General features: G+C 40.6%; 1 protein-coding gene across 1 annotated transcript; it reads right to left on the bottom strand.

Moving 5' to 3' along the window:
* Positions 1–13682: 13682 nt before the first annotated feature.
* On the bottom strand, positions 13683–14165 carry LOC309826519 (large ribosomal subunit protein eL21-like; the record flags this gene model as incomplete). The annotated part of the gene is made up of 1 exon (XM_082660750.1): positions 13683–14165. The coding sequence occupies one exon, from the start codon at positions 14163–14165 to the stop codon at positions 13683–13685; it is 483 nt and encodes a 160-aa protein (XP_082516876.1).
* Positions 14166–21830: the final 7665 nt, after the last annotated feature.

A 21830-nucleotide genomic window follows, 5' to 3' on the forward strand; every position in this document is an offset into this window, starting at 1 on the left:
CCCCCCTTAAACCTAGGGGCTTCACTGATGGACTTTAGGTCTGACAGCATCCCATCTTACCCTGGAACAGAAGGCAAAATTTCATACATACGTTTTTTTCTTGGTAGAATATTCATGGCTTTCACCAGAAAGGTAATCACTCTCAGCTCCACAGAAGGGCCTGAGAGCCGGTCTTCACCTGCCGCATCACATTGGCGCCCTGTACAGGTGCGGGATGGAGGAAGATGTAGACGTTCTTCCAGACTCCATCTCTCTCCCTTCTTCCTAGTTGGGGGAGGGGTGAGGAGAGGGCGGGAAGAGCAGGGCAGTGACTTGAAGGAATTCTGAAATAACCCTCTAGGAAAAGAAAAAAAAAAAGAGTTCTGAAGAAAATTGCTTTTTTTTGTTTGTTTGTTTTTTTGTTGCTGGAAAAAGCTGGATGGAGGGTGGAGTGGGAGGGTGTTATATTCCAGACTGGGAGTCCTTCCAGGATCCTGCAGCTGACACAGGCTGTTACTCCCCCCAAATGGCCACGGGGCTGTTGGGTCCCGTGTAGTCCTGCTCATGAGGCTGCCAGACACCTTTCCCGTGCTGACACCTGGAAGCAGAGCAGAAAGGTCCTTCAGGGTCACTCTGCCCAAGTGTCCTAGTAGTAGCAGGAGCCATGACATCATGACCACTTGCCCACCAAGGGGACCAGGGCTGAAAGGGCTGAGGAGATAGGTAGGTGGGTGTCCCCATGACAGCTTGGCATGTGGTGGGGCAACCAGCTTCTCTTGCAGGTACCCTCCCCCCTCACAGTGGCACCCTAGCATCTGCTCCATTCCCCTAGGTTGTGAACACCAGGGAGGAGAGCCCCAGTGTCCCTCTGGCTCAGTTGGTCTATAGGTGACAACAGTTACTTATTCAGTGGTGATAATGATGGGCCTGCACAGTACTTGCAATTAAGTAAAAAGTTATCCTCTGGGGGGAAAAAGCAAAACTAAGTAATAACTGCAAATGTTTGAGTCCTCTCTGCCACTCAAAGAATTCCAGAACCATAGAAGCTTCAGAGTTGGAAGGAGCCGTCTCCAGTTCAGTCCCGTATCCCCACCCCATCATTGCTGATAAATGCTTGTCAGTATTGTTCTTGACTGACACCTCTTACTGATGGAGACCTTACTTATCATTTCCTGGGGGGCTGCCTCCAATGTGGTTCAGCTCTGGTTGTAGGAAAGGTTTTATGTGGAACTGAAATGCTTCTCCCTGTGGCTCCCCACTGCCACCCACAGGACAAGACTATTGCTTTGTGCGTGTTAGCCCTTCACACACATAGTGATCTCACCCACCACCACTCCACCCCTGCCACACTTGGCTTTTCCAGCCCAAATTCCTGAAATTCTTTCATAATTTTCTTGGATGGTGCTTCCCAGTTACATCACCCTACTGGTTCAGATCCTCGGGCCCCAGTGGCAGTGACTCAGGTCAGTGAGGAAGCCTACCATGTCTGGAATGCTAAAAGCATTCTATAACTTGATCTGGGTGGTGGTTACACAGCTGTAAACATGTAAATATTCATTGGGCTGTATGCTTATGATTTGTGCCTTTCACTGTATGTGAGTTATACTTCAATAAAATAGTAAAAAGTAAAAATAAGTAAACAAAAACAAAGTGAGACACCCCCCTGTGAATGCAGCACCCAGTCACCTTATAGTGAAAGGCCTTCCCTTCTTCCCTCCCTCCCTCCCTCCCTCCCTCCCTTCCTTCCTTCCTCCCTCCCTTCCTTCCTCTCTCCCTTCCTCCCTCCCTCCCTCCCTCCCTCCCTCCCTCCCTCCCTTCCTTCCTTCCTTCCTTCCTTCCTTCCTTCCTTCCTTCCTTCCTTCCTTTGGTGGTGTGGGGCCCTTGATCGGAGAAAAACAGATAAGGAAACAAGCAGTAAGGTACATTTTGTAATAGTCATGCTTTGAGAGCCTGGAGGGGGGGTGGGCAGTGTCTAATTATGCCTGGGAAGGCTTCATGGAAGAGGTGATTACTGAATCAGGAAAGGCAAGTATGTGAAAAGGTTTTGCTTATGTGCTCTTTCTTCTCTTTCTCTATCTCCTCTGTTTTCCAGAATCACATTGTCCACCTCCTCCAGGAAGCTTTCTCAGCAAAATTCTATCCAGCCCCCAAATTCCAGCAAGCCCCCTCCACTCCTTTCACCCTCCAGTCTTCATAGTGTCAGCTATTACATTTAACCAAGTGTTAGCTTCCTGTTCCTGCCACCCTGCCTCTCCTGCAGCCAATTAAACTGTGGGTTCTTCCTTAAGAAAGGGCTGGGACTATATTTACCTATATTTCTAACTCCCTTCCTTTACCCTGTGCCTCACAGAACACCTTGCAGATAGCAAGTCCTGGATAAGTAGCTGGGAACTGAATTATTTATATAACACCTTTGCAATTATTTTTGATTTTCATTTACATACCATATCTCCCAGTAATAACAAGTTTCCCAAGGGCAGGGTCTATCCTATATTGCCTTTGTGCTGTGTATTCAAACGTCTAGCCCTAGCTGGGCACCCTTTGGTCATTCTTAAATTTGAAAGAAATTGGGTAGTCCCTTAGCCATTCTCTGATTTACCTCCTTCTAAATTGGAAGGAAATTACCCTTCCCTCTCACAAGCTCTGGAAAGCAGTTTGAGACCCAAAATATGGAAGACTGAATAGACTGGCAGAGAGAATCTGAAGGAGTGAAGTGTTCTCAAGCTCTTTCCTGAAATCTGTTCTTTTGCTTCAAGCATCGTCTCCTCCAGGAAGCTTTCCCTGACCTTCCTAGAGTCCCTCCTTGGGGCTCCCAACGTAAATCATTGCTAATTACCTGTTTACTGCTGCTTTTTCAAGGCAGGGGCCATGGCGTTGGTTCTTCACTGGGTGTGGGGATTGACTCCTTGGTGAGAGATGTTTGCACTACACTGACTCCTGCTAACACCTGGACGTTTACAAGCAATAAATCAACTGCATGTCTTGGACTATGGATAGGTGATCGACATCCTGGAAATACCCAAGGAGAAAGCAAACAAGATAATGTAACACAAAGTGAAATAAGAACCAGGTGCCCTCACCCTGATTCTTCTACATGCAACACGGCTGCCCGGATTCCTGAGTGTAGAAATGCACATGCTGTGCATTTTGTTTTTGTTACTGTTTCTGTTAGGATTGAAAACCTTAAATGTTAGGAAAATGTACAAAAAGAAAAGGTCTGATTGTAGGAGCCTAGAGGGGAGTCACTTGGACTTGGGCCTGATTTCATGCTTGGCAGGATCCTCTAAGTGACCATGGACCTGCCCTCGTCCCCAGGGCCCTCTGATTTCTGCTTCCCAGACTCTCAGGAGGCCAGGCAGGAGCAGTAGAGTGAAGTCTGCAGTTCAAGATCATTAAGCATATCCTGCAGTTCCTCTGGCCTCTCTAGGGCATGAGGCTGCCCCTCCCCTACTTCCGGATTTTGTGTTCTCCACATCATTGCCTGGCTGGCCAGACTTGGAGAGTGAATTGGCAGGCTCTGTCTGGGGGTGGCATGGGGTAGGTTGCAGACAGCTTGGTGCCAAGGACTGCACCCAGATGACCCAGCCACCCTACCACACATGAACTCAAACAGCAGAGATGGGTGTGTGTACAAATATCCAGGTGAACTGAGTTCTTATCTGCATGGAGGGTGAGTGGGGTGGTCGCTGCAGATGCCAAGGGGGATTAGGAGCAGGTGAAATGGCCCAGAAGCACCTTAAGAGTTAGACCAGTGACCACACGCATCCTGGAGAGAATGTTGCATAGCACCTGGCATTTAGTTGGTGCTTAAAAGTGCTAGTTGAAGCTAGTCTAAATTTGAGAGTTGGAAGGACTGTCTGAAATTATCTAGTGCAACCTCCCACTCAGAAACGGAATTCCATTTATAGCATCCCTGCAGGTAGCCACAGCTTCAGCACGCTCAGGCTTGAAGTCAGAAGAATCTAGTAAGAAGAATCTATAAGACCTGTGAAAAACTGAGCCTCAGTTTTCTCCTCTCTAAAATGGGGAGAATAATTCCTCCCTTACTGAGAGAAAATGTAGACAGAGTGTATAACACAGGAGCTAGTACCCTAGGTTCTCAATAGATTATTGTTAATATTATTACTATTATATTTATTATCATCAACAACAACTCAAAATGATCTCCTGGTCTTGTACGCTAGAACAGTGGCTAATGAAACTGAATCCCCCTAAAACTGAGTCCCCCTTCTGAGTTTATGATTAACCTCTCTGTCCAAAACTATTCCCCATCTTATCCCCTCTGGCCTCTATCCTGTGCAAACTAAACACTTATCACCCAGAGTCAGATGACTAAAATTGCTGTTGTCGATAATATCATTAATGTACAGACTCAGGTTGTTTCTTCAAGGCAAGATGAGCTAACAGACCCCTGGGTCATGGACCACCAGACCAGAGACACATAAACCTTTGGCATCCTGACTCCCAAAATTATGATTAAGAAATATCATAAAATGACTAATCCCAGCTTCTTTTCCTTCCCCTTTAATAACCCCTAACTCAAAGACCAAGTGGGAGTGGATCTGAGGCTTGTCTCCCACTCCCTTGCTTGGTGCCCTGCAATAAACTCTTATTTTGCTGCAACACCTGCTTTCAGAGTTTGGCTTTCTACATGGTGGGCTCATGAGCCCTTTTGCTAGGTTATCATTTGGCGACCATGAAGGGACCTCTCAGGTTCCTCTGAAGTTAGTGCCTGTGGTCTGTGGCCCTCTGCCAGTGCAGTCTTCCCTTAGCAGATCCGGCAGCTGAGGCTGTTTTGGCCAGGAGATCCAACTGGGGAATTCCTTTTTTGACCAAGCATCAGCGTAGGCAATATTCCAGGCTTGCGGTGAAGGAATGGTTTTTGGATTAGAAGACATCTACCGGTAAACAACCAGCACAATGGTGTAGGCCAAAAACTTTTAGGTTTGTATATTGATGCCCTCCTAGGCCCATTGCTGGGTATTGGGGGAGGGATTGGGTTTGATAAAAGTATGAGCCTAAGGTTGCTTTTGGAATTGGTTTGGCTTTAAACCTTTTGGAATCGGTTTGACATCTGTCGTGTGTGTGTGTGTGTGTGTGTGTGTGTGTGTGTGTGTGAGAGAGAGAGAGAGAGAGAGAGAGAGAGAGAGAGTGTATATTTCTGTCAAAGAAGATGCAGTATTTTAATTGGCCGACATGACAAACAAAAGTTCAGTTCCTAAAAATAGCCTTGTAGGATACTACAAATTTAGACCACCTTTAGTTATAGTTCCCCAAAACTGGGTTGCTGACTTGATAAAACATCTTTTCAGAATTCTGACCCTAAGGGAACACGTGCGTCTAGAAAAAACTTGCTTTTCTCTACCTGTGCCTTTGAGATGTAAATATTCTACCACGGCTCTCAGGAAATTTTATCTTCCTCTTATTTACACCATTTCCAATTCCTCAGACTGAGGGAAAAAAAGAGAAAAGAGACCGTTTTAAACTTAACTTATTCCAACTGTTATTTATAAACTAGTGAGTTTTATATTATAAGACCTGATTCATGACTAAGCTTTAAAATGAAGCTATGAGATTGTGTCTGTCTATATGTCTGTGTACATTACAAATATATGTCTTTTCCTTTGGATGGTATTATCAAAATTAATTTGTAAGGGAACTCTGTTTAATTGGCTGAAAGGAAATTAAGCACTTATTTAAATTCTCAGAAATAGAAAAGATATAAAATAAACTAATAAAAAAACAAGCACATATTTATTTTGTCATTAATATGATTCAATTAAAAACTAATGTGAAAAATATCCAAAAAAAAAAGAAAGAAAGAAATAGAAAAGAAACTAACCCAAATTAATTTCAGGTTCATGTGATCTGCAAAATATTCAGTATTAAATTATTATCTGGTATTAAATTTAGTTTAAGGAACTTCCCTGGTGGTGCAGTAGTTAAGAATCTGCCTGCCAACGCAGGGTACACGAGTTTGATCCCTGGTCCAGGAAGATCCCACATGCCAAGGAGCAACTAAGCCCATGCACCACAACTACTGAGCCTGCGCTCTAGAGCCCGTGAGCCACAGCTACTGAGCCCACATGCCACAACTACTGAAGTCTGCGCACCTAGGGCCCGCACCCGGCAACAAGAGAAGCTACCGCAATGAGAAGCCCGCGCACCGCAATGAAGAGTAACCCCTGCTCACTGCAACTAGAGAAAGCCCGCGCGTAGCAACGAAGACCCAACGCAGCCAAAAATAAATAAATAAATTTATATTTAAAAAAATTTAAAAAGTTAGTTTAAGCTTGTTGGTTTAATTAACATAGACATGTCTTTAGAGGCATCAACATTAATACTTTTATTATACCTAGGTTTACTGAAAGTCAAAAAAGATCTTATTTCTTCCTTTCTGTTTTTTCTTTTTTTATTGAGGTATTGTTGATTTATAATATAATGTAAATTTCAGGTGTACAATATAGTGAATCACAAGTTTTAAAGGATATACTCCATTTATAGTTATTATAAAATATTTACTATATTCCCTGTGCTGTGCAATATATCCTTGTAGCTTATTTATTTTGTACATAGTAGTTTTTACTTCTTAACCCTCTACCCCTATCTTGCCCCTCCCCCTTCCCCCTCTCCGTTGGTAACCACTAGTTTGTTCTCTGTATCTGTGAGGGATCTTATTATTTCTGTTACAAAAATTTCTCATCAAGAAAAATAACTTGATATAATGAAATTTTTATAAGTAAATTAAATGTAAATGAAATGAGAGTTTTTAGGTAAACTCTTTAGGAATAATTATGTTTTAGGAATGTCTACTTAAAAATAATTTCTCCAAAATAGATAACTAATAACCTGCTGTAGAAAAAATAAATTAAATTAAATTTAAAAAAAAGAATAAGTGGTAAGTCTTGAAATGATAGAATTATCTAAGAGAAAATAAAAACTTAAGAGGAAAAAAAATCTCTATATAAAATGTCATTGAGAAAATATTTCTGACTTGACATATTATCCTTCTTCACCAGTGTTTGTTAAAAAAAAAAAAGAAAAGTCTCTCCAGATTTTTGGTAGCTTGAAGCTTTAGAGTTTTGCTAAATTAAGTTAAATGATGGAAGTTTATTAAATATCTAGGTCACTTCCAAATAAAATAAGATACTGGAACATTAATTACTGAATGTAGGCTTCTTTTTACAGAAAGCTAAAGATATTTAGGATTATTAATAAATATTTTTGGTGCCACACCAAGATATTTTCTATCAGAAAGCATGTGTTTTTTGAAACAATAAGTACTATTTATGTTTGCCAGTCTACAGAATGCTAATGTAAAAGGCAAAAGATTTATATGACCTGAAGAGAAACATGAGTATGGATAGAATGCTAATGTAAAAGACAGTTCATAACTGTTTCCTTTTAAGTTTTCACTAGAAACTAAGGTTTTTAAAGGTTAAGAATTCTAATTAATATATGTAATTAAAACTACTAAAAATTAATAAGGAAAACATCTTTGTATGTGAGGGAAAAGAAGGTATTAGGAATGGAAATGCATTTTATTAAGGGAAAAGAGAATAATTTTGTCCTAAAGGTGATTATTTCTTTTTTCTTTAATTTTTAATATTTATTTTACTTTGGTTTTTTTTGGCCACGTCATGCAGCATGTGGGATCTTAGTTCCCTGACCAGGGATCAAAACTGTGCCCCCTGTGGTGGAAGCATGGAGTCTTAACCACTGGGCTACCAGGGAAGTCCCTCATTATTTCTAAATGGGAAAGAAAATAAGGGACAAATTAATATGAATATAGGAAGTGTACAAGGTTTATAAGAAAAAGAGAGTCTTTAGAAGGGAATTCCATGTGTGGTCAGGACTGACTAAAATTAGAGTACATTTAATTGATTAAGTAAATTTTAATATTAAAGATAAAATGGCACACAACTAGAATTTGTTTCCCCTGTGTTAAGAGTACAAAGTTTTCTTGGAATATTGAGCTGCTTTTGATAACAGACTGTAAGTTTCTTCACCTTTTAAGTGACCCGTTGTAACTTTCTGTATTTGCCTTTGAAATCATTTACTATCACTTTGGTTAAGTGAATAAGTGTTGTTTCACAGTGACCCATGATTCTATTTCACCCAGTGTTTTAAATTTTTTAAAAAATATTTTTGACAAACTTCCCAAATATCAAATTCTAATTGAAGTTCCTTTGACCTCCAGCTAACTTTGGGATGTTTCCAAGGACCTCTGAGGCATCTGAGAGAGAGATATTAAACTAATTTAGGATTACTTGGAATGTTAAATTACATGAGAAACATTGTCAAATGAGTGGTAATAATCATCCTTAGGTTATATTTCATAGGTAAAATGGCATTAATATAAATTTTCTAGAAATTATATGAAATTTCTAAGGTTTAAATATGTCCTGATATAATGTTATATTCCTTTAATATTGTATGTCACAAAAATAATCAGATTTCTTTGTCATTGCAATGTAATCAGATCTTTGTGCCTTTTTAAGTCTTTTGTCATTTATGGACAGTTATTGTTTTACACTAGTACTTTTGCAAAAATGCTTCATCTTCAAGAAGATTCATAGAAAGGACTTTCTGACAAGTCCAGATTTCTGATAACTTTCAGATCATACTGCTGAACTGAGTAAGAAATTAAAGAATTCTAATGGAAAACCCGATGGCTTCATAAAACTATTAACAAAAAGGATTAGTTACATAGGACTGAGTGATCTGATTAATATGGTTATAATTTTTAATGTTTTGTTGGTCTGAAATACTGCTGGCTTTTAATCTATGTTTTCCAAATGTAAGGAAAACATTCCCCTTAAGCTAATCATGACTTAACAGCAATTTGGTAAATTATACATTTGTAAGCAGAATCGGAACATTTACCTTTTCTCTCTACCTGATCCCTCTAGAAATTGGACACTCTTAAGTTCCCAATAGCCTTAACAGTTGAACAAGAAAGGCCACCTCCTTACTGGTACAGGAATCTCAAGATATGTTAGGGAAACTGAGAAGAGAGGAATTCACCCAAATCTGTAGATATCACAGGCAGAATCTGACGGCAAGTCCTTGGCATAGCTTTCCCAGTCTTGAGAGGCTTCTTAAAAGTTCAATCTGAGGTATCTTATGAAAAATTCCAACACAGCTAATTTAAAATAGCCTTTGTGAATTCCCTGGCAGTCCAGTGGTAAGAACTCGGTGCTTTCACTGCAGGGACCCGGGTTCGATCCCTGGTCGGGGAACTAAGATCCCGCAAGCTGTGTGGTGTGACCAAAAAAATAAAATAAAATAAAATAGCCTTTGTGATCAATTACATGTATGTAAATAATCAGGCCAAGCTTGAAACCAGACTTATGTTGCAAAAAAAATTGGTCTTAATTTGGCTGTATTTGGTAGAAATTAGGGTAATTTTAGAAAAAAAGATTATGTTTCAGTGGATATTAAATTCTAGTTTTGTTCATTGAGGTCTGTGTTTACTGCTTAAGACTCACTTCCCAGACAGCTCCTTCTTGGTATGTTACATTATTGTAAAGTTTAATTGAATTATTAAAAGTATACTCTGTTTGTTTCTGAAGCTTATCACAGCAATCTATCTTTGGATGAAGATCAGATACCCCAGAACTTGCAACCAAGAGATTATGCATATGGGAAAGGACTGCTCCAACTTAGAAGAAAGGCCCTGTAATAGGTCGTCCTAAGTAGCTCAATCTCAGTAAAACTGAAGGGAATTGACTTTTGACTTCATATTTCCTTTAAGAAGGGCCTCTGCCCTGATCAGGTCTATAGAAAGGGCTGATAACCCCAAGTGACATCAGCATAAAATGATGATGACAGGGCTTCCCTGGTGGCGCAGTGGTTGAGAATCTGCCTGCTAATGCAGGGGACACGGGTTCAAGCCCTGGTCTGGGAGGATCCCACATGCCGCGGAGCAACTAGGCCCGTGAGCCACAACTACTGAGCCTGCGCGTCTGGAGCGTGTGCTCTGCAACAAGAGAGGCCGCGATAGTGAGAGGCCCGCGCACCGCGATGAAGAGTGGCCCCAGCTCGCCACAACTAGAGAAAGCCCTCGCACAAAAACGAAGACCCAACACAGCAAAAATAAATTAATTAATTAATAAACTCCTACCCCCAACATCTTAAAAAAAAAAAATGATGATGACAGCAGTAGTAGACAGCTGACCCAAGAATCCAGACCAGACCTGTAAGACGCATCCTACTAGTTCAGTTGAACTTTTTACCAAAGGTATGTCTCCTTATCAAAAGTGGAAGCTATTATTTTACTTGGAACCATAGTATTGCCTCCAATGTTCAGGATCAGTGGTCCCCAAACATTTTGGCACCAGGGACCAGTTTCGTGGAAGACAATTTTTCCATGGATGGGTGGGGGATGGTTCAGGCAGTAATGTGAATGATGGGGAAAGATGGGGCGTGGCAGATGAAGCTTTGCTCGCTCGCTCGCCCACTGCTCACCTCCTGCTGTGCGGCCCAGTCTCTAACAGGCCACCGACCGGTACCAGTCCACGGCCTGTGGTTTGGAGACCCCTGTTCAGAATAGAAAGAAAATTCTCTAGTGAAGTTGTCACAGAGTATAACTACCCATGACATATATCACTGCTTGCTTTAAGTCTACTGCTAGAAGCACATGTACGATATTTGTGCGACAATTTGGTATAATTGGTAAAAATGTATAGTCTATAAAATGTTTCCCCACTAGCATACCTCTGAGCTTGTTCACTGTGTCTGATTAGTTTTCTCTCAACGTGATAACTAGGCAAATATATACAAACAAAAGGAGGCACCAAGGGACATGGTGAACCTAGGGCAGGCAACAACCACCCTGGCATTGGGGGACAAGTATTTTTGATCATCAATGCTTTCTATTGAAAGATTTGCAAACACAGGGGAAATGATAGAAGAAATTTTCACATATTGAAGAATTGGGAAGTCATTCTGGCTTATACATGATTTAACTTAAACTTTATGCTAATTAGAACCACCTGTGTTGTGGCCTATCAAACATGCATTGTACATCTGCTTTAACCATTAAGGAAAAGAATGCATTTTGAAATAAAAAATAGACTAACAGGGCTTCCCTGGTGGCGCAGTGATTGAGAGTCCGCCTGCCGATGCAGGGGACACGGGTTCGTGACCCGGTCCGGGAAGATCCCACATGCCGCGGAGTGGCTGGGCCCGTGAGCCATGGCAGCTGAGCCTGCGCGTCCGGAGCCTGTGCTCCACAACGGGAGAGGCCACAACAGTGAGAGGCCCGTGTACTGCAAAAAAAAAAAAAAAAAATAGACTAACATTGGTTCAGGCATCCAAAGTAGAGCTGGATGGTCATTGTGGATATGGTTTTAGACACTTTCCTGTATTATTGAAACTTGAATTTTCTGAACTGTATCAGACTCAAGGACATCATCAGCTATTCTCAAAAACAATATCTTCTAGCAACTGCAACTGCAATCTTATGGTCTCAAAATCTCCTCTTATATCTTTGAGAATAGTAACAAATGAAACAGCTCAAGTCATAGCCTCCCAGCAGAAGGCACTAGATTCTTTAGCCAGAATAGTACTAGACAATAAAATTGCTTTAGATTAGATTTTAGTAGAAAAGGGAGTCATATGTGTAGTGGCCAATAGCTCCTGTTATTTGTATATTAATACTACAACTGAAGTTAAAACCTACTTAGATAAAATTAGGCAACTCTTTACTATAAGTCTCTCCAGAAGTGCCAGGTTCAGACTGGTTTTCAGGCTTATTTTCTTGAATTTCTCAGGGAAGGAGATCTATTTTCCAAGATTTCTTAAAGTTCAAGTTACAAAAAAGGAAAAAAAGTTCAGGTTGTCACTCTTCCTCCTACTCCTAATTGGGTACCTGAGCATAAAATGTGCTATAAACTATTGCACCAAAATGGGTAGACCAAGGCACTAAGAATTTAATTATGCAAGATTTAGATCCAAAACCTGGAATGTGGGAATATTTCCAACTCGGTGTACAATATTTCCATTCCCCAAACTGAGGCAGGACTATGCCTCTTTTCAGCAGAAAGTAGCCAGAGCAGTCATTGCCCCATTCCCTCAAAGATTTGGAGAAAGTCAAAACAGGAGTAGGGATTGAAACTGAGTCCCCTCAAACCAAGTTCCCCTGCTGAGTTTATGATTAACCTCTCTATCCAAAACTTTATTCCCCATCTTATCCCCTCTGGCCTCTATCCTGTGCAAACTAAACACTTATCACCCAGAGTCAGATGACTAAAATTGCTGTTGTCTATAACATCATTAATGTACAGACTCAGATTGTTTCTCCTGGGCAAGATGAGCTAAAAGGCCCCTGGGTCATGGACCACCGGACAAGAGATTCATAAGCCTTAGGCATCCTGACTCCCAGAACTATGAGTAAGAACTGTCACAAGATGGTGATTAACCCCAGCTTCTTTGTCTTTCCCTTTTAAAAACCCCTAACTCAAGGACTAAGTGGGAGTGGATCTTAGGCTTGTCTTCCACTTCCTTGCTTGGTGCCCTGCAACGAACCCTTACTTTGCTGCAAACACTTGCTGTGAGAGTTCTGCCCTGCTCAGTTACACTAGCAAAGTGTGTCCCTGGACCAGCAGCAGCTTGGCCTGGGAACTTGCTAGAAAAGCAGATTCTTGGTCCTGCTGAATCAGAAATTCTGGGGATGCAGCTCAGTAATCTGTTTTAATAAGTCCTCCAGGGGATTCAGTGGCAGCTTCAGTTTGAGAATCACTGCCCTAGAACCACAAAGGAAATGTCTAAATCCCATTCTACAGAGTGCCATTGACTACTTGAAGACATTCTTCATGTTCTTCCTAAGTTTTATTGTCCCCAACATTCTCTCCACTTCCTTCAGCCATTCCTCATTTACTATGTGTTCCAGACCCCTTGCCATCCTTATCTCCCCATCATATCATGCTCTGATTGTCAGTGACCCTCTTAAAAAGGGAGGCTCCCAGCACCACACCCAGGGCTCCCAAGTGGCCTAATCGGCACACAGTGCAATGAGTTTGCTGCCTCCTCTTCTCTAGAAAAGGAGAGTTTTGACAGCTATTTATTGAGTGCCCACTGTGTGCCAAGCACATGACATACAATAACTTTTTGTTTACTTTTTTTAATCGAGGTTAAACTTACATACATTAACGTGCATGAGCCTTAAGTGAACACGCTGAATTTTTACATATGTATTTACATAGCCAGGTGACTCCCACCCAGATCAAAATATAGAACACTTCCAGCACCCACCCCAGAAAGAGTACCGTACTTGCTCAATGTTATGTCTATGAGAGTAGTAGTTCATTATTTTTCATTGCTATATAGGAGAACATTATATGCATACACCACAATTTATTTATCCTGTCTACTATCGATGGACATTCAGGTTGTGTCCAGTTTGGAGCTATTATAAATAAAGCTGCTGTGGACATTCATGTACTATTGAGATAGTGCCCAGAAGTGAAATTGCTAGGTTGTGGGGTTGGTTTAACTTTAGTAGATGCTACCAGTTACCCAAAGTGATTGTATCAGAGTACAAACTTACTAGAGTTCCAGTTGCTCCACTTCCTTGCCAACACTTGGCATTGGCAGCCATGTTCATTTAATCATTGTGTTGGTAGTATACCAGTATCTCAGTGTTTTTTTGTTTGTTTGTTTGTTTTTACAGTCCAGGTCTTTTATTTTCTTTACACCCATCATGCCATGAATTCATAGGGAATGGGTTCCAACAGTTTAGGCTCTTTTCCATTGGTTCTCATGAAGTGTGCTTCTTTGGGTGGAGCAGGCTGGAGCTTCAGTTGAACCCAAGTACCTTTCTCTTTGGCTTCCTTCTTTTTCTGATCATTTTCCTTCACCTGTTTCAGGAAGCTATCTCGACTCTCAGAGTGCTTAATATGCTTGATATGCACATTAATTCTCTTGGCAAGAATCTTGCCCTTAACTTGTTTGTTTACAAGGATGCCAACAGCATGCTGGGTAACATTGTAGACACTCCCAGTTTTGCCATGGTAACATTTGTGGGGCATTCCTTTATGAACAGTGCCCGTTCCCTTGATATCTACAATATCACCTTTCTTGTAGATTCGCATGTATGTGGCCAAAAGAACAACTCTGTGTTTCCTAAAAGGCCTAGAGAACATGTAGCAGGTGCCCCTCCTCTTTGTCTTTGTGTTGGTCATTTTGGCGAATTACTGGAAGATGGTGGTTCCAGCCGAAAAGAAGCTATCTCAGTGGTTTTAATTTGCATTTCCCTCACAAGAAATACTGCTCAGTATCTTATCGTGTGCTTATTGGCCACTTGCCTATCATCTTTTGTGAAATGCCCCTTCAAGTCTTCTGACTACTTTAAAAATTGGATTGTCTGTCTTTTAAAAACTTATTTAGGAGTTTTTGATATATTCCGGATATGTCTTGTCTCAGTTATGTGTAATAACTGAGTAATGTAAATATCTGCTTCTTGTCTGTACCTACATTATCTGTAATCTTCACAATGATCCTGTGATATAGGCCTTATTATCCCCTTTTTATAGATTAGGAAACTGACTCAGGAATGCACAGTATCTTGCCCAAAATCTCACACCTAGTAAGTATTGAAGCTGAATTTTGAGCCCAGGTATCCCGATTCCAAACACTGGATCCTTCCCACGACACCATCTGCCTCTCACACTCCTACTTACACACCTAAGACTTGTGCTTGAGCTTATAGCTATTAACATTTTCCCCCACAAGAGCTGCTGTTGAACCAAGTCTTCCCATCTCATTTATGAGCAGTCGATGTATTGAATCCAAGTATAAGCCTTGGTGTACGTTGAATAATGGAAAGAATCTGGACCTGGGAGTGGGTCAGGCCTGGACTATGTTCTGGGCCCACACTTGGCCATGACAACTCAGGGCTTGACATGATAAACCTAATTTTCTTCAATTGTAAAATGTCAAATTCTTACAGTGTTATGGTGGGATGAAATTAGAGCATATGCAAAGCCGCTGGTAGACACTCTTCGGTGCTGTTCACACTTCTCCATTGCCTTCCCCTGCTCCCGTGTCTCATTTAGCTTTGCTTTGGGTTCCCCTTCCCTGCCAGCATGCTTCGGGTTCCAATTCAGCCATGCAGCAGAAGGGCTACCCCTCCAGCTGTTCCAGAGAAGGATGATACCTCACATGCATAATGTATATTTACTAATACAATTGACCCTTGAGCAACATGGGTTTGAATTGCGCGGGTACACTTATAGGCAGCTTTTTTTCAGTAAATACAGTATTGAGGTTGGTTGAATCCTCAGGTGCAGAACCTGGGATATGGAGGGCTGACTATGGGACTTGCGCATCCACAGATTTGGGTATCCATGGTGGGTACTGGAACCAGTCCTCTGCGATACCACGGGATGACTGTACTCACCCAAATCACTGAGAAAAGTATTGAACGCACTGCACCATTCTCCACCCTCCTCTTTCTTGATGAACCTTTCCTCAGGGCTCAGATGAGCTATACGTTCTACCGGGAGCTCCCCACCAACTCAGGACTGCCTGTTTTGCCTGCCTTGTGTTCCCCCCGTCTCCTCACTTACCTCCCTTTCTTGTGGTCACCAGCTGGGGTGTTCATAGTGTGGATCAAACGTCAGCTCCTCGAGGACGGAAGTTGAGTCACACGTTAATGCTCAGGGGCACTATACAGCACCTTCCTGGCACTTAGCAGGCATTCAGAAAATATTAGCCATGCGAATATATGTTTAACTGTCATAACCTTGAACTTATGAAAAACTGAGGAAGAAATAATATTCATAGAGGATTCCATGAGGGATGTACAACTCATCTATTGTATTTAGTCGGTAGTTCTCAGACTTGGCTTCTTGTCTTACCATGGAGTTACGTCCCCATAAGCTCATTGTAAGTTGAAAATATCATTAAGTCAAAAATGCATTTAATAGGGAGATCCCTGGAGGCCTAGCGGTTAGGATTCCGGGTTTTCACTGCCATGGCCCAGGTTCAATCCCTGGTCGGGGAACTGATATCCTGCAAGCCCCCCCGCCCCCCCCCAATAACATATTTAATACACTTAACTTACCAAACATCATAGCTTAGGTTAGCCTACCATAAACGTGTTCAGAACACTTACATTAGCCATTAGGCAAAATCATCTAACAGAAAGCCTATTTGATAATTAAGTGTTGAATATCTCATGTAATTGATCGAAAGTTGTACTGAAAGTGAAAAACAAAAAGGTCTTACAGGTAAGGCATGGTTGTAACTGTATTGGTTGTTTACTTCTATGGCCCCTGGCTGACTGGGAGCTCTGGCTCACTGCCACTGCCCAGGATCATGAGAGAATATTGTACTGCAGATCGACAGCCCAGAAATCAAAATTCGAAACTCCAGGTACGGCTCCTACTGAGTGCCTATCACTTTCACATCATTGTAAAGTCAAAATATCAGGAGTCGAACCATCGTAAGTTGGGGACAGTATGTATGTTGGAATCTCAGAAAAGTCAGACTTTCTGGTTGATGGAGTCGTGGGTTGGTAGTTTGCAAAAGCTCCCCAGGGCTTTCTAACGCACAGCCAAGGTTGGAAACCACTGCTCCAGAGGATCCACATTTTATCAACAGGAGCCGCTCACATATCCTGCACCATTTAGGCCCCTCATTAAAGTGCCTTTACTGAATTATCCTTGGACTTTATGCCTAGTTTGAGCAACTTGAAGATATGTGACTGGAGTTATGGTAGGGATGTTGTTGCCAATGGACCATTATACAAAGACGCACAGAAATTCCTATTGGGCATCTGCACCAGGAAAAGCTGTGATTCTCCTGAGCAACCATTTCATGTTTATAAGATGATGCTGGGAATCATTTAATTATCACTACTTTCCAAGCTTGTAGTAGCTGCTGGGAAGCTCACGGTCAAAGTCATGATCCACCTTTATCACCTATATGGAATTTTACGGTATATGTGTTGTATACTGACTTGATTCCTCTTTATTTTCTGTCCTTTTCTCTTCATCCTCCTTTCCTCAATCTTCCCCATAATAATGCTTTTTAACTGAGATATAATTCACATACTATAAAATCCACTCTTTTAAAGTGTACAGTTCGTGGATTTTAGTATATTCACATCACCACTACCTAATTCCAAAACCTTTTCATCACCCCATTACCCATGCTCAATCCCTCTTCCCCTCAACCTGGCAATCAATGATCTACTTTCTGTCTATGGATTTGTGTATTCTGGACATTTTGTATAAACGGAGTCATATAATTATGTGGCCCTTTATGTCTGGCTTCATTAATTTAGCATAATGTTTTCAAGGTTCACTCACATGGTAGCATGTATCAATACTTTATTCCTTTTCATAGCCTAATAATATTCCATTGTTCAAAATGGATGTACCACATTTTGTTTTTCCATGGACATTTGGGTTTCCACTTTTTGGCTATCATGAATAATGTTGCTACAAACGTTCATTTACAAGTTCTTATGTGAACATGTTTCAGTTCTTTTGGGTATATACCTACAGGTGGGTTTGTTGGATCATATAGTACTTTTAAGTTTAACTTTTTGAGACTCTTTTCTCATTAAAATTTTTTTTTAATCTTATTGTATTGTACGTCTCTCTATAAGCCACTACAAATCCTTCTTTTTGGAAGGAGGCAGAGTATAAATAAATAAATAAATAAATAAATAAATAAATCACAAAGCACTCCCAAGCCATCTGTTTAATAATCTGTGCTAGAATTTTGCCAGGATTCTATATTGAGCCATTTGGTATATAGTTTCCAGAAATACCTTCTGTCTCTTTGTGAAAATGAACATTTTCTTATCTCCAATGTCCTCATCATTTACCCAGGTTGTTTTTCAGTCCTACCTGCAAGGTATTTCATGGCCCTGTGTCTAATTCATCTGAATCTGGCCCCCAGAATTCATCTGCAGCCACATAAGCTCTCATCTATCTTGTGATGTACTTAAATTTTTATATCCAAGTAATTCATGTACATGGTTAAAAATAAAGTAGAACAGAAGAGCCTGCAAGGAACAGTCCCACCTCATTCCTTCCCCCTCTAGTCCTGCTCCCAGAGGCAACTGCTTCTAAATCTTTTAGCTCTTTATTCTGGGAATGACTTCTATATCTCTAAATAATGCGCTTATGTGGCCGTTTCTGGATTTCTCAGTTTAAAACATCCTTTCTTTATTTATAACTATGAAAAATAAGGATTTAGTTCATATATATATCATCCAAATAACTCTCCCCCACCCTACTCACAACATGGTTGTATAACTGTTTTTATTTAATTCCTCTAAATAAAATAAAAATAAATCTGTTGATTACGTATGTTGCTTTAAGTAACATATTTATATCTTTATTTCTCATACCATCAGCTATGGATAGTAGTTTTGACTCACTATTTTGAAGGATAAGGATATCACTCCTACCTTTCCCTTTTAGCTCCCCTTCCCAGCTTCTGTCTTCTGAACATTTACTTTAAATGCTCAAAGTTGATTACCTGTATATATAATTTTCTAACCATAATTAAGTCTTCTGTGCTTTGCCTATTAGTTGGTTCTAAAAGTTTAAAACCAATAAATAATGTTTACATTTGTAACAATGTAAATGTTGTTTATTGCAGAGCCAGCAATGTCCTATAATTATGTTTCTTTCTTTTATTTGTTTTAGTATTTCATAGTTTCAGATTGCCTTTCTTCTCCTTCCCCTTACCCCTCCTCTTCTTCTCTTTACTTGCCATGATTATTTCTTCATGTTTGTTTCCTACTTTTCAGCTTATCGAGTATTCTATTTCTGAGGTTCCTCTTTCCCAGGGACCTCACACGGGGCCCTCTCCATTATATGCTCTAATTTGGGCGTGTTGCTTTTCTCTTACATAGCTGTTGGTCGGGGACTTCTTTTCACTGATGCCCTTGACGGGTCCCACTGTTTTCTCTCCCCTCCCTCCCTCCCTCCCTCCCTTCCTTCCTTCCCTCCTTCCTTCCTTCCTTCCTTCCTTCCTTCCTCCTTCCCTCTCTTGGTTTTTGTTTTTGTTTAGGCTATCATTTTGCTGCACCACATCTCAGGTAATTTCTTAAAAAGGAGTGTATGTGTGTGGGGAGAGATAAATTAGGAGTTTGGAATTAACGTATATATACTACTATGTATAAAATAAACAACAAAGACCTATCATATAGCACAGGGAACTATACTCAGTGTCTTGTAATAACCTATAATGGAAAAGAATTTGAAAAAGAATATATATATATATATATATATATATATATGTAACTGAATCAATTTGCAGTACACCTGAAGCTAACACAACATTGTAAATTTACTATACTTCAATTTAAAAAATTGTTATTAAAATAGAAAGAAAGAAAAAAAGGAGTGGGCGGTCTGTCATAGATTTTCTGAGTCCCTAGCTTCTCAAAGTGTTACAGCTCCACCCTCACACTTGAATGATAATTTGGATGGATATAGACTTCTTTGTTGAAAATGGCTTTTTTCACAGAATGTTGAAGGCATCAGTGTAGCCTTTGCTAATGAGAGCCCTGAGACCAGTCTGATTCTTATACTTTTAGAGGTAAATTTTCTTCTCCTCTAGGGAAATTTTAGGATCCTGTCTTTATCACCGTTATTCTAAAATTTCACCATGACGGTGCTCATATGTGGGTCCCTTATTCACTCATTGCGCTGTATTCTTGGTGTCCCCTTTACAAGTTGTCCTTCAGCTTTGGGGAATTATTTTATTTTCTTATCTGAGAATTTCTTCTCTTCTGCTTTTCTCTTTACTTTTTTTCTGGATGTTTCTCTTATCCAGACATGAAACTACTTCTCTAATTCTCTTACATCCCAATACTTTCTATTGAAATTTCAATTTCCATAATCCTATCTTTTATTTCCAGGAGCTCACATTTATTTTCTGGTCTTCCTTTCATAGCATCCTATACTTGTTTAGGGATGCAACACCTCCTCAAATCGCCCTGATTACCTATTAGTTACTGAAAATTTCTTTAGTCTTCTGTTTCCTAAATTATTTCTCTAAAGAGAAATAATGGAATATGTCCATTATGGACATTATGTTACCCCCCCACACCATTTATCTTTATTTTTTTTCATGCCAGAGGCTTTTTTTCAAATGTCTGATGATCTTTGTCTTTTCATATTTAAGAGTGAGGCTGGGCTGGTCAGGTGGCAGATTTCATTTCATTTCGGCAGTGAGCCTGCATCACACGAGGACTCCAGTATTAGAGGTGGAAGCCCCTGCTTTGGGACCATTGAACTGAAGCCTCCGACTGGAGATGGATCCCTGGCTGCCCTGTGTGTTGCTTGGGAATTGACTGTTCCATGTACCGTTGGCCAGTCCTCCTCACTTCAGTGGTGGCTATGTCTCCTGCTTCCTCTACACCGTCCACCCTCATAGCATCTCAGAGGCCTGAGCTCCACTGTGGTTCTGCTGCGGTAACGTGCAGCCGTCTCTCTCTCTCTCGCTGCCTGCTCCTCTGGGTTCACTGTCCTCCACCCACTTCATCAATGACCACTCTCTTCTCCATTTCTCAGCTCCTATATATTTGCTGAGAACGTTTATCCGCAGTGGCCTCCCTCCTGTTCTCTTCATCACTGGGAGGGTAACATTTGCTCATTGCTTTATAATCATTTTCGCGGGGTCAGGAAAGAGAAGTGTCGAACACATGTGACCAATAATGTCTTTTTAAAGGGGAATCTTCAGTTCCCTCTTAATGTGTCTGTTTTACCTTTTCCAGAGTGAAGGTCATTTTCCTTGATGTAGGAGAAACAAAGTAAGAGCATTATCATTATAATAAATGTCTCTACACTTCGAGAAACGAGGCTCCAGGGGGCTCCTTCCTTCTCTGTTTGCAGCTTTTGTTTCACCTTTTTACTTCAGATGCTATTTCCAGACCCACCCAGTCACTCTGTTAGAGACCTTTGCACCCTCACATCCAAATGCCAGTTTGTGTCTCTATCCTATCAGTTCTAAGTCCAGAATGTTTCTTGAATTCAGGGCTCCGGCTCCTCTGTCCAATGGTCCTGACCCATAGTTCAGTTCTAGGCAGGTTCCTCCTGCACTATTGCAGTGGCCTCCAAACTGGTTCCTGCCTGCCCACTTCTAATCCAGCCTCCTTACACTCTAAGTTCAGACCTGATTTTATCCCTCATTTACACCAAAAGAGGGACATTTTAAAGCAATTAGTATCACCTCTACAGAGGGCTGTTAAGAAATATGCATCAAAATTATAACTGCACCTGACCCTTGACCTGTAACTGCACTTCTAGGAAGCTATGCTGCATATGGAGTTTTACGTGTGCAAGACGACATATGTAGAGTTATTTATGGCAGCACTGTTTATAAATGCAAAAGATTAGAGAAAACCCAAATGACTATTAGTAGAGACTTGCTGAATAAATTAGAATACATTCGTATGATGGAAAAGTATGTAGCCATAAAAAATGAGAGGAGTTTTTATACATTCATAGGAAATGGTATCCAAGATATACTAAGTAGAAACTGAAGGATGCAGAATAAGTGGCTAACAATTGTGTAACATTTGTGTAAAGGGGGAGAAAATAATATGTTTATCTTCTTGTCTATGCATAAAACCCCTGGAAGGTTACAACAACATTTATTGAGTCCAAGGAGGAGAGCTAGATGGTAGGGGATGGAGCAATAGGGACATTTTCACTATATAACCTCTTGTGCCTTCTGAATTATGGAGCACACGAATGTGTTGTCTATTAAAAATAAACAAATAAAAATGAAAACTCCCTCTTTATAACATCTCAATTTAGTTTTCTTTAAAATGAACTATATTATACTAAGTTATTATATAATAACTTGTATGTTAA

This window comes from Grampus griseus, assembly GCF_964374135.1.
Source record: "Grampus griseus genome assembly, chromosome: 1".
NCBI lineage: Eukaryota > Metazoa > Chordata > Mammalia > Artiodactyla > Delphinidae > Grampus > Grampus griseus.